This window comes from Ornithorhynchus anatinus, chromosome X1 (genome assembly GCF_004115215.2).
Source record: "Ornithorhynchus anatinus isolate Pmale09 chromosome X1, mOrnAna1.pri.v4, whole genome shotgun sequence".
In the NCBI taxonomy this organism is placed as follows: domain Eukaryota; kingdom Metazoa; phylum Chordata; class Mammalia; order Monotremata; family Ornithorhynchidae; genus Ornithorhynchus; species Ornithorhynchus anatinus.
Genome location: NC_041749.1, coordinates 99,654,180 through 99,668,246, shown reverse-complemented (window position 1 = coordinate 99,668,246; position 14,067 = coordinate 99,654,180). Strand labels below are relative to the sequence as shown.

Below are 14,067 nucleotides of genomic sequence, written 5' to 3'. Positions count from 1 at the left end.
AAGAGATACTTCAGACTTTTTTTCCCCTCAATGTGTTTTGACTTCGGTTCTTCATGCCTTCTTCAGACATCTTTAACTTATGAGGAAGTGCCACTATGATACAAAGATACTTAGTAAGAAGATAAATGTCAATCAAATGAATTATGTTTATAATTCTGGTAATTAATATGACTATGGTAAATAATACACAATTTACTTTTTATCCTTGTGCTGATAATTAAACTTCTCCTCCCTACCCAACTCAAAAAAAAAACCAAACCAAACAACCTAAACAAAGGGGAAGCTTTAAAGTTGATCATTATTTGGAAGGGCTCTAAAAATATTTTGTGTGCTTAGTTCACTTTATTCCCTTGCTATTATTAGTGTTATTTTAAGTATACCCCCAGACCATTTTTCTGAATATCCTTGCCTTAACCTCTTACTTAACCTGTGTACACTGCAAAAGAGAAAGTAGTTTTGGGGAAAAAAGGGGAGAGTTAACCACACCTCACATTTCAAGATAGAGGTGGTGGAAACAGTAATATTAAAATATAACATTTTATATATATATATATAAAATATAACAATAGAAGCAGCATGGAGTAGTGGATATAGCACAAAGCTAGGAGTCATAAGGTCATGAGTTCTAATCCTAGCTCTGCCACCTGTCTGCTGTGACCTTGGGCAAGTCACTTCACTTCTCTGGGCCTCATTTACCTCTATAAAATGAGGATTGAGACTGTGAGTCCATGTGGGACAGGAACTGTCCCCAACCCAATTTGTATCCACCCCAAAGCTTAGTACAGTGTCTGGTACATAGAAAGAACTTAAATATTCTTATCATTATTATCTAAAAGAATCATATGGTGGCTCATCGTTAAGGGCATGGGAGAGCATAAAGTAGTCCAAGGAGCAGGGCTGAGGGTGAGTCTCCTCAGTAGTAGGATTGGAAAGAGAGAATGATAGAAAAACAGAGAGATTAGAGGCAGAGAAGGCATTAGAGAAAAGACAGGGAGAAAAACAGGAGTAAGAGAGAGAGGGAATTTAGAGACAAATAGAGGAAGACAGGGAGGAGATAAACTAATGATTTTTATTATTATGTGCCAAATACTGTGCTAAGCACTGGGGTAGCTACAAAACAAGTAAGTCAGAAATAGTGCCTTTCCCATATGAGGCTGACAGTCTGAGGTGAAAGAGGAACATAGAGACCAGGAAGGAGTGCACATATGGACCTAGACAAAAAGATACACCCCCCAGACATCTGGACATACAGACCCAGAAGCACAAATTTACCACCTACACCCAGAGATTGCCATTGTACTTGTCACCCAGACCCTGTCAGAGAGCCTCCCCATATCATGGTCCAATTGTAACTCCCTCTTGTCAGTCTTGTCTCCAAACCCTTGCATGGAACTCCCTCCTCCTATGAATTTGCCAGATCATTCACCTCCCAACCTTCAAAACCTTCCTGTAAAGCCACCTCCTCCAAGAGCCAATTACCAAATAATAATAATGTTGGTATTTGTTAAGTGCTTACTATGTGCAGAGCACTGTTTTAAGTGCTGGGGTAGATATAGGGTAATCAGGTTGTCCCATGTGAGGCTCACAGTCTTCATCCCCATTTTACAGATGAGGGAGCTGAGGACCAGAGAAGTGAAGTGACTTGCCCACATTCACACAGCTGCAAGTGGCAGACCCAGGAATCGAACCCATGACCTCTGACTCCCAAACCTGGGCTCTTTCCACTGAGCCACGCTGCTTCTCTTATTTGTTAAGCACTGGCTATGTGCAGAGCACTGTTCTAAGCGCTGTGGTAGATACAGGGTAATCAGGTTGACCCACATGAGGCTCACAGTTAATCCCCATTTTCTAGATGAGGTAACTGAGGCACAGAGAAGTGAAGTGACTTGCCCCCAGTCACACAGCTGACAAGTGGCAGAGCTGTGATTTGAACCCATGACCTCTGACTCCCAAGCCTGTGCTCTTGCCACTGAGCCACGCTGCTTCTCAAATAATCTCCACATCCTCTGGTCATGTCATCTAATCAGCCACCCTTAAAATTTATATGAATAGCAGTTTTATTCATTCTCTTTATATATTTTGCTTACTTTGCAGTCATCAGTTAAATGTTTTTTTTCCTGTTCCATCTTTAGATATACAGTTTACATCTACCTATTTCCACATTAGCTTATAAGGTCATTGAGGGCAGGGACTGTGAAAATTATTTTTAAAAAATTGAACTCTCCAAGTGCCTCAAATGCTCAATTCTCTTATAACACAAGGATCATGTCATTGATGAACTCTGCATTTAGGAAAATTCAAATTGTATTACACACATCTTGACCAGAGCCACACGCAGTTACATAACCATATCTTTCAACATTAGCTCACGTTCTACCCATAGAGATGCACATTACTGGAAAAACATTACCCTAATATCATAAATGGATTCTTATCTAAAATGCACAGTGAAAACTTGTGTTATGGAAGAAGTAATATAAAGTGCCTAGCACAGAGTAAGGACTCAATAAACATTATTGAATGAATGAATGAAAAGTAATGGGACAGTTACAGCAAAAAACAATTCAGCAGAGCCTGACATCAGCTTCTTGGTCTCAAGTCACATTCTCAAGTGTGGTTGCATAGAGAAGTTTGAACAGGAAGCCCAGGGGCCTAGTGGGAATCAGCATGACCTAGTTGATAAAATATGGGGCTGAGAGCCAGGGAACCTGGGTTCTAATCCCAGATCTGCCACTGGCCTTCTGTGTGACCTTGGGCAAGTTGCTTAACTTCTCTGTGCCCGTTTCCTCAACTATGAAACGGGGATTCAATACTCTTCTCCCTTCAACTTAGACTGTGAGCCCCATATGAGACAGGGACTGTATCCAGTCTGATTAACTTGTATTCATTCATTCATCCATTCAATAGTATTTATTGAGCGCTTACTATGTGCAGAGCACTGTACTAAGCGCTTGGGATGAACAAGTCGGCAACAGATAGAGACAGTCCCTGCCGTTTGACGGGCTTACAGTCTAATCGGGGGAGACGGGCAGACAAGAACAATGGCAATAAATAGAGTCAAGGGGAAGAACATCTCGTAAAAACAATGGCAACTAAATAGAATCGAGGCGATGTACAGTTCATTAACAAAATAAATAGGGTAACGAAAATATATACAGTTGAGCGGACGAGTACAGTGCTGAGGGGATGGGAAGGGAGAGGTGGAGGAGCAAAGGGAAAAGGGGAAAAAGAGGGTTTAGCTGCGGAGAGGTAAAGGGGGGATGGCAGAGGGAGTAGAGGGAGAAGAGGAGCTCAGTCTGGGAAGGCCTCTTGGAGGAGGTGAGTTTTAAGTAGGGTTTTGAAGAGGGAAAGAGAATCAGTTTGGCGGAGGTGAGGAGGGAGGGTGTTCCAGGACCGTGGGAGGACATAACCCAGGGGTCGACGGCGGGATAGGCGAGACCGAGGGACGGTGAGGAGGTGGGTGGCAGAGGAGCGGAGCGTGCGGGGTGGGTGGTAGAAAGAGAGAAGGGAGGAGAGGTAGGAAGGGGCAAGGTGATGGAGAGCCTTGAAGCCTAGAGTGAGGAATTTTTGTTTGGAGCGGAGGTTGATAGGCAACCACTGGAGTTGTTTAAGAAGGGGAGTGACATGCCCAGATCGTTTCTGCAGGAAGATGAGCCGGGCAGCGGAGTGAAGAATAGACTGGAGCGGGGCGAGAGAGGAGGAAGGGAGGTCAGAGAGAAGGCTGACACAGTAGTCTAGCCGGGATATAACGAGAGCCTGTAACAGTAAGGTAGCCGTTTGGGTGGAGAGGAAAGGGCGGATCTTGGCGATATTGTAGAGGTGAAACCGGCAGGTCTTGGTAACGGATAGGATGTGTGGGGTGAACGAGAGAGACGAGTCAAGGATGACACCGAGATTGCGGGCCTGAGAGACGGGAAGGATGGTCGTGCCATCCACGGTGATAGAGAAGTCTGGGAGAGGACTGGGTTTGGGAGGGAAGATGAGGAGCTCAGTCTTGCTCATGTTGAGTTTTAGGTGGCGGGCCGACATCCAGGTGGAGACGTCCCGGAGGCAGGAGGAGATGCGAGCCTGAAGGGAGGGGGAGAGGACAGGGGCGGAGATGTAGATCTGCGTGTCATCTGCGTAGAGATGGTAGTCAAAGCCGTGAGAGCGAATGGGCCTCAGTTACCTCAGTTACTTGTATCTACCCCAGCTCTCAGGACAGTGCTTGACATATGGTAAGCCCTTAAGAAACAACATTTAAAAAAACAGGATGAGACCTAGTATATAGATTTTGTTTGTCTCTGTTGTTTAATAAGAAGGGGTCAAGCCCAGTTCCTTCAACTCTGGCTTAATGGATCATCCTATCATGGTGTTGACCATGGATCTTAGTGAATGTCTCCAGGTAGCCACTTATCATTAGTAGTTGCCAAAGTCCAGGTCTTTTGATTGTATCTACTCACTCTACTGTACTCCCCAAAGTGCTTTGTACATCATTTGATAGAGACTTTTGATAGATTGAGTGGTGTAAGTGCTTTTGTAATAATTGAAAGTAGAGAATAGACATTTTGGTGTGGCTTCTGACATTTTTTAAAAATTTAATGCTATTTGTTAAGCACTTACTATATACCAGGCACTGTACTAAATGCTGGGATAGAATGAAGCTAATCAGGTTGGACACAGTCCACGTCCCACATAGGGCTTACAGTCTTCATCCCCATTTAACAGATGAGGTAACTGAGGCCCAGAGAAGTTAATTGACTTGCCCAAGGTCACACAGCAGACATGTGGTAGAGCTGGGATTAGGATCCAGGTCCTGACTCCCAGGCCTGTGGTCTATCCACTATGTCACACTGCTTAATGATCATCCATTGAAGATGTTTTGTGGGTTTTTTCAATCAATCAGTGGTATTTATTGAGCACTTACTGTGTACAGAGCACTGTACTAAACACTTGGAAGAGCACAGTACAATCAGTAGACACAATGAGGTAACTGAGGCACAGAGAAGTCAAGTGACTTCCCCAAGGTCACATCAGATGAGTGGCAAAGCTGGGATTAGAACCCAGATCCTTCTGACTTCCAGGCCCTAGTTCTATCCACTAGGCCATGCTATTTCTCAAACATTTCTGAATTTTTCATGCTGCAAAGATCATATCTCCATTTAGGTCTGAAGCCACTTTATGATAGAGATAGTACATGATCCACTATATCCTTCAATAGCCTATCCTGAAAGTTACTGGAGTAGATGGAATTTTGTTGGTAGTTGTGAGCAGTGACCTTCCTCAGTAGTTTCCACAGTCAATTATTTCACCTTTCTTCTTGAATATAGTGATTACGGTGGCAACTCTGAAGTTCTGTGGCATTTCCTTAGTGTTCTATGTATTGAGGAACAGCCTTTGCAGAAGTCCAAGCATTAAGTCCCCTCATTGACTTTTTGGCAAGAAAGCTATCCGATTGAGGTGTTTGACCAATGTTATGTCTTTGATTGCAATAGTGACTTCAAAAAATGAGCCTAAATCTATGACTACACATTATGATGGGTTTTCTAGGCTCCATAGATGCCTGCCCATAGAAAATTACTTGTCTGTGATGAGCGTGAAGCCATTTGCTACCTTTTAAAGTGCTGCAGTTGTGTAAAATGGGCCATGTATCTTCTTTAGTGGATGAATAGAAGTCCTTGGTGTGGCAGCAGTCAGCACAGATCTGTCCCTCTTTAGCCTTGCCGATAGGATCTGTCACACTAGTGGACTAGTGTAGACATTCTTGGGGTAAAGAATACATACATTGAACTATTTTCATACATACATACATTGAACTATTTTCATAACTGAGATCAAAATAACCAGAGAGAAAATAGAAAGACCCATGTCCCTCGTAGAAAAACTTTCTCAAAAAATTGCACAGCTGTATGCTCACAAACACGAGAGAAGAATTAAGACGATTGTGGCAGCAATCTGGAATTGTATTCCTGGAACCCAAGACCAAGCATATAGGAACCTTTTCAAGGATGATTGAATATTTAGAGCTGATAGCCAGAAAACTGTCTCCCACATACATTGTACTAACATAGGGAAGTCTGTGTCCATTTTCTGAAAGAGCAAGTCCTTTTCATTCCCACTTTTCCTTTTTACAGCCTATCTTCCAGCCGTTCATCAATATCTTCCCTATGGGAAGGAAGAAGTGATTTTTTTTTCTTAGAAGTAGAGAAGAGAAAGAGGCAGAAACCTTGGTAAAATGGAATGTTTTATAGGAGTGAAAAGATAAAAGCGTGATATGTCTTTTGAATAAGGTCAGTAGGAATAGTCTCTTGATTATCCACCCTAATGAGGGAGGGGCACTCAGTACCCGTTCAATGACATCTGCAGATAATACATAGCAGGGGTGGAAGTAAACAGAACCATGGAATGAGTTAAATAAGTGTTGGTGCTCCTGTTATGATTTGTATTGTATCAAAGCTGATGATGCTCTTCTAGGGGCCAGGGGGAGGAGGAGCAAATCAAGCTGCCTCGACAGGGCACTATGTGTTCTGACATAATAATAATAATTATGGTATTTAAGCTCTTACTAAGTGCCAAGCACTGTTCTAAGCATGCCTGTCAACGACCTATTCCTTGGCACACACGTGAATGAGGGGCAGCCCAGGCCATGTAGTCCCTAGCCACTCCTCCCCCCCCACCCCCTCTGCCCCCCAGAAGAGTCTCATCAGCTTTGATACAATGCAAATCATAACAGGAGCACCGACACTCATTCTTTAACCCACTCCATGTTCCCACTTACTTCCACCCTTGCTGTGTAGTATCTGTGGATGTCGCTGAAACGTGCTCAGAGTGCCTCTCCCTCATTAGTGTGGATAATCAAGAGCTTTACAGTTCTCTTGTTCTGTCTTAAAAAAAAAACCCAGCACTTAATTAGAAATGTGTGAAAGTGCAAAATTTATTTTAGAAATTCTGCTAATCAGAAGGCAACCATGAAATGTAAAGCAATAAATATTTTAAAGGATTCTGGAGATATTGAAATAAATCATGAGTGATGTTTATGTGCTTTGTGATGTTACTAGAACTCTAAGGTGTGTTCATAGCTTTTTTCACACTTGAATATTTATTTGTAGTAGGGAACATATTGATCCAAATACAATTAAGATGATGAAAGGTAACCAAGATTCTAAGTGGAAATATGCATTCTTCTTTTTGCTGCTCTTTCTCTTCAGTGCTTCTTCACTGTTCTCCCTCCCTAGCATTCACTATAATTTGGTCATCATCTTTAAGTATCCCACTTATTGAATATACATCTCAATCTTTCACTTTAGACAAATAGCTAATATCTTAATAAATAGTGCTGTTCTGCCATTTTATCATCTCTCACCTGAAAGCAGTATGGCTAGTGGAAAGAGCGAGGCCCTGGAGTCAGAGTACTTGGTTCTAATCCCAACTCTGCCACTTTCCTGCTGTGTGACCCTTGGGCAGGTCACTTCTCTTTGCCTCAGTTTCCTCCTCTTTAAAATGGAGATTCAATACCTGTTCTCCCTCCTACTTAGACTGTGAGTCACGGGTGGAACAAGCACAGTATCCGACCTGGTTATTTGTATTTATCCCTGTAGACTATCCATGGAGGATGGGTGTGTGAGTGACTATGTGTATGTGTACTGACCATGATTTTGCTAGGAAAAGGGAAGATGGACTGAAGACAGACCCTGTGAAGATGCAGAAACTGGATACTAACACCCAGAAAAGTCCCTGAATGCTGGGAAGGGCCTCACCTTCCTAAAATCTGGGGAGGGACTCTATGACCCCATGAACTCTGGGGAAAATCCAGAACTATTCAAATCCAGGAGTGGGGAGACAGGAGGCAAAAAAGGTGGAGTGAAGAGGCCTTAAGAGTCATTTATTCATTCAATTCTATTTATTTTGCACTTACTGTGTGCAGAGCACTGTACTAAGCACTTGGAAAGTACAATTCAGCAATAAAGAGAAACAATCCCTGCCCAAACTGGGTTTACAGTCTACAAGGGGGGAGACGAACATCAAAACAAGTAAACAGGCACCAATAAAAATAAATAGAATTATAGATATGTACATTTATATACAAGTGCTTTGGGGCGGGGATAGGTGGTAGAGCAAAGGGAGCAAGTTGTGGTGACATGGAGTGGAGGGGGAGTGAGGAAAAGGGGAGCTTAATCTGGGAAGGCCTCTAGGACAAAGTGAGCCTTCAGTAGGGCTTCAAAGGGGGGAAGTGTGATTGGCGGATTTGAGGAAGGAGTGCATTCCAGGCCAGAGGACAAATGTGGGCCAGGGGTGGATTGTGGATTAGTCAAGAACGAGGCACAGTGAGGAGGTTAGCACCAGAGGAGCGTGGTGTGTGGGCTGGGAGGTAGAAGGAGAGAATGGAGGTGAGGTAGGAGGGGTCAAGGTGATGGAGAGCTTTGAAGCCAATAGTGAAGAGTTTTTGTTTGATATAGAGGTTAATAGGCAAGTACTGGAAATTTTTGAGGAGGGGGGTGACATACCCAGACATTTCTATAGAAAGATAATCTGGTCATCAGAGTGAAGTATGGACTCAAGTGGGGAGAGACAGGAGGTTAGGAGATCAGAAAGTAGACTGATGCAGTAATCTAGTCAGGTTAGGATGAGTGATTGTGCTAACGTGGTAGTTGTTCGGATGGAGAGGAAAGGGCAGATCTTGACGATGTTGTGAAGGTGAGACCGGCAGGCTTTGGTGGTGGTTTGGATATATAGGGTGAATGAGAGAGCGGAGACAAGGATGACACCAAGGTTGTGGGCTTGTGAGATGGGAAGGATGGTTATGCCGTCCACAGTGATGGGAAAGTCAGGGAGAGGACAGGGTTTGGGAGGGAAGATAAGGAGCTCTGTCTTGTACATGTTGGGTTTTAGGTAACAGGAGGACATCCAAGTAGAGATTCTTGAAGACAAGAGGAGATTTCAGCCTGGAGGGAGGGAGAGAGGACAGGGGAGGAGATATAGATTTGGGTGTCATCCGTGTAAAGATGACAGTAGAAGCCCCACGGTGAATGAGTTCACCAAGGGAATGAGTGTAGATGGAGAATAGAAGGAGACCAAGAACTGACCCTTGAGGGACCCTTAGAGTTAAGTGATGGGTGGGGGAAGAGGAACCCACAAAAGGAGACTGAGAATGAATGGCCAGAAAGATGAGGAAAACCAGGAGAGAAAGGAGTCAGTGAAGCTAAGGTTGGTTAATGAGGAGAAGGGGATGGTCCACAGTGTCAAAGGCATCTGAGAAGTCAAGAAGGATTAGGATGTAATAGGTGCCGTTGGCTATGGCAAGAAGGAGATCATTGGTGACCTTTGAGAGGGTGGTTTCAGTGGAGTGGAAGGGGAGGAAGCCAGATTGGAGGGTTCCAAGGGAGAGTTAGATGAGAGGAATTTGAGGCAACAAGTGTAGGTGACTCGCTCAAGGAGTTTAGAAAGGAAGGGTAGGACAGAGATGGGGTGATAACTGGAGGGGGCTGTGGGAACAGGGAGGGTTTTTTTAAGATGGGGGAAAAATGGGCGTGTTTGAAGGCAGAGGGGAGAGTGAGTGGTTGAAAATGGAAGTCAAAGAGGGGAGGAGGGAAGGGAGAGTTTTCATAAGGTGCAAGGGAATGGGGTCGATGCGCATGTGACGAGGGTGACACCTGAGAGGAGGCAGGAGATCTCCTCTGAAGATGCATACTGCTGGGAAGGATGGGAAAGTTGAAAAGGGGGCTGAGAGAAGGGGGAATGGAGGAGAGGGAGGGGTGATTTTGGTGAGCTCAGATATGATGGTATTAATTTTCCTAATGAAGTAGGTGGCCAGATCATTGGGGATGAGGGATGGGGGAGGGACAGGGGGCCTGAGGAGGAGTTAAATATCTGGAACAATTGAGGAGGGAGATGGGCATGGGTGTCAATAAGGGAAAAGAAATAGCTTTGCTGGGCAGAGAGGGCAGAGTTATGGCAAGAAAGGACAGGGGAAAATTGGGTGTGAACTCCTGAAACCATTGAGTTCCTACCTGAACTGAGACTAGGGTTGGGCACAGTAACAAGGTATGAATGTGAAGTGTGCATGAAAGTCAAAAGCAGCAGGTGAAGAATTCAACGAATACCACCGTTATTATATGATTATTGTCTAAACCTTATGATTGCTCTCCTCATTAAAACAGGAATGTAGAGCCTACAAATCCTATTTGAGCCATACTACTCACCATTCTCCCATAGGTCAGGCCTCTTTAATCATAGAGCAAGCTGACAAATTATCTCTTGTCCTCAGGGCTGGAAAATGGGAGTCTATTCCAACACAATTTGCTTGTATCCACCCCAATGCTTAGTACAGTGTCTGCCACATAGTAAGAGCTTAACAAATACTGTTATCATTATCATTATTATGACAAACAGAGGGGTTTACCATTACTTCTTAAAAATCATCAACCCTCCTAGTACTTACCTCCACTGAGGCTGCTGAACCCATCTTAAATGAAACCTGTGGCCTAGTGGATAGAGCCACTGGCCTGGAAGTCAGTACAACCTGAGTTGTAATCCTACTCTGCCACTCATTTGCTGTGTGACCTTTGACTAGTCACTTAACTTCTCTGTGCCTCAGTTACATCATCTGTTAAATGGGGATTAAGACTGTGAGCTCCATGTGGGACATGGACTGCGTCCAACCTGATTATCTTGTATCTTCCCCAGTGCTTAGTACAGTGCCTGGCACATAGTAAGTGCTTAACAAATACCATTATTATCATCATTATGAGAGAGAACTCTTTTCTCTTTACCAAAGCTGAACAACTTGATTGGCTTGCATCTACCCCAGTGCTTAATAATAACAATAATGATAATTGTGCTATTTGTTAAGCACTTAATATGTACCAGGCACTGTACTAAGCACTGGGGTGGATACAAGCAAACCAGGTTGGACAAAGTCCCTATCCCATGTAGGGCTCACAGTTTCAATCCCCATTTTGCAGGTGAGATAACTGAGGCACAGAGAAGTGAAGACAGCAGACAAGTGGTAGAACTGGGATTAGAACCCATTATCTTCTGACTTCCAGGCCCGTGCTCTATCCACTACACCATGCTGCTTCCTAATACAGTGCCTGGTGCATAGTAAGCACTTAACAAAATACCATAAGAAAATGCAAGACAGGCATGTGTGGAGCTACAGTGGAGAGTGACAGAGAAGTGAGGAGTGGCCTGAAAGTCTCTTTTTCTTCCACTGCTCAGGGCCCATCAAAGCCTTAATCTAGTGCTGTCAGCAGTTTGCCATTAGCCTCCCTTTCTGATGACAATTTATCCCTCTCTCTAGCTCCAGCTCAGCAGTGCTGAAATATAAAAATGAATAAGGTTGTAGTCCCTCTACTGGTTTTCAATGAAGTCTTTCTTTACCTCAGTACATATTGTTTTCGTCTGATGAGGGAATAGTATCTATATACAAGTTTATATGGTAACCAGGACCCATTACCACAGGAATAATCTTTTGATTAGATCTCCATTTACAAAATGAAGTAGGGTACTCAGGCAGTGTTCTTTTGGACCAGAATTTTCAGGATGCAGTAATTTCCTCAGTTTTCCATTTTCTCTAATCTGAGATATGGGCAAAGATAAAGATTATATTAAAAACTCGGCAAAAGTGCTTTGATCTTTATTCGTTGATATCTTATTGTGAATTTTTACTAAAGGATCATACATTGCCATGTCTTTATCACAGTGACAGTGTTGTTTCCATTTCTAATTAAGTATAATTATTTAGTCCAATCCCTGATATTAGCTGGAAGAGATCTGATGGAAATCTTTTGGCAACAAAAATCAAGTTCAACAAATCCAAAGGGGTCCTTGAAATCCCAAACTTTCAACAAGAAGATGAAGGCAGTTATGAATGTGTTGCAGGAAACTCGAGAGGACAAAATGTTGCAAAGGGTCAACTACTTTTCTATGGTGAGCTATTCAATTCTGATGATTTAAAGTAAATATTTTGACATTTAAGTAAATGGTGAAAGACATTTATCTGGCAGAGAGTCTCGTGTTATAAATATTAGTAGACTGTTTTCAGGTGAGGATGTTTGGTTCAATGATTAGCAGATTGGAATAACCACCCCTAAAATATGACTGTAGTTTCAGTAGTTCCTGTGCATACTATTGTTTATTAGAATTGCAATTTAAAATATCAGCTATGTCATGTTAAAGCTATAAAGGTTAATAATGTAAGGTAGAATTGAATCCAATATATTTCCCATAAAACATTCAGCAGGAGCCTGTGGCAATCTTAATTATAGTTCCCAGTGAATTTACAAACCAAGAAGAAAAATGGGACAAAAGAATAATAATCCAGGATTAGTGAATGGGGAGTATTGATTTTAGGTTCCACTCTCAGTGACTCATACAGACAGGTTTGAACCATTTCAGTCTATTTTCTCTTTCCCTTTATATAGTAAGTGAATTGTAGAGCTGTAGTAATGAGTATTGTAAAACTATTTGTATCTTTTAAAATTTGCTTATCTCTGAAATGGATTGAATATTTTCAGATTAGATAACTTGTACTTCAATGTATTTCATATGGCAGGGTAACAATCAATATTAGAATGTTTTTAAAAGGAGCAGGAGGAATTTCAGGAATGATAATTATCTTATATCTATGCCTTAAGTCCTGATGGGAGGACATTTATGCCTTGGAAATAATACTTTAATTTTCCATCTGAAGCTCTGTCTTTACCATGGAATGAGAAGTAATAATAATTCATATGATTTCTCATTCATATGATTTTCCTGCAGTTTTAGGAATGCTGTCCAAGAAAGAATTGTTTCTTTTCAGTATGTAATACAGTTGTAAAGAGAAAAATAGACTTTAGACTGCTAACCTCCCATTATCCATTTGTGCTTCTAGACCTACCTGTAGTTACTTTAAAAACGGCAAACTGTAAATTTTCAATCAATTCTTCCAGGTTCCAAATAGAACAAGATAGGGCTCATTGCCCAACGTATCCATAAGTCTGTATTCCAAGGCCCGAACATGCAGCTACACCAAATTTTACACAAAATGTCCTATTTGTAGGACATTTATAATGGTAGTCTGTAAAAAAAAAAAAGGTTTCAATTCAGTCAAATTAATCAACGGTATGTATTTGAGTGCTTATTGTGTGCAGAGCACTATATTAAGTGCTTGGGAGAAATAGTACAACAGAGTTGGTAGATACTTCCCCAAATGTTTCAGGTATCCCATAAAAGTAGGCCAGTTAGGGATTTCTTTCAAAAGTATATCCAAGATTGTACTACCAAACAGATGGGGGCAGCATTCCTTCGTAAAATTATCCTAACTCTGCCACTTGTCTGCTGTGTGATCTTGGACAAGTCACTTAACTTCTCTGTACCTCAGTTACCTCATCTCTAAAATGGAGATTGAGACTGAGAGCCACGTGGGACCAAGGGACTACGTCCAACCTGATTTGCTTGTATTCACTCCAGCGCTTAGTACAGTGCCTGGCAGGCACGTAGTAAGCGCTTAAATACCATAATTATTATTAACCCTAAAGCCTATATAAAATTGCCAAAATGAATATGAAAGAAGGCTTAAGATTTTGATTGGGGTGGGGGTTATCACTTTACAAGAGTAAAAATTTCCACCAAATGCTTTGGAGAACAAATGAGAGAGAGCAATGAATTCATTTACCTGAAACTCCCTAAGCATATCTATGATCACATGCTCTGAGTTAGGTCCCAGGCAGACCTAGCTAGGCCTTTGCATTGTGCCCAAGACACAATACAATGGTACGAAACTCAATTAACTCATTTTAAAGAGTCACTTGTTCCCAGGGAAACACTTTAATCTTGTATTCATCCCATTCTCCCCTTGCCTGTTCCTATTTGCCCTGACCTCCCCAACTCTGAACTCTTTCTGCCTTCATCTAAAATTTGTAATGTCCTCCACCATCTCCACAGCTTTGGAGAATAGTAATAACAAGGAAAATCTTACCCTTCCTGTCCGACAGTCTATTTTTCCAACACTGAACTGTGAATTCTCCTTCTTACCTGCTCACTATATGTATCTGCCATATTGCCCCTCACTCACTGACACCATCCCCATACTTGCCTTACCAGCCC

The 14,067-nt window shown here is 42.4% G+C and overlaps 1 protein-coding gene across 1 annotated transcript in view; it reads left to right on the top strand.

Moving 5' to 3' along the window:
- Nucleotides 1-14,067, top strand: part of CNTN6 (contactin 6) — a 361,761-nt gene that overhangs the window by 231,998 nt on the left and 115,696 nt on the right. Inside the window, exon 8 of the mRNA XM_029049898.2 lies at nucleotides 11,723-11,907. Within this exon, the coding sequence (XP_028905731.1) occupies nucleotides 11,723-11,907 (185 nt within the window). The remainder of the gene's footprint in view (nucleotides 1-11,722; nucleotides 11,908-14,067) is intronic.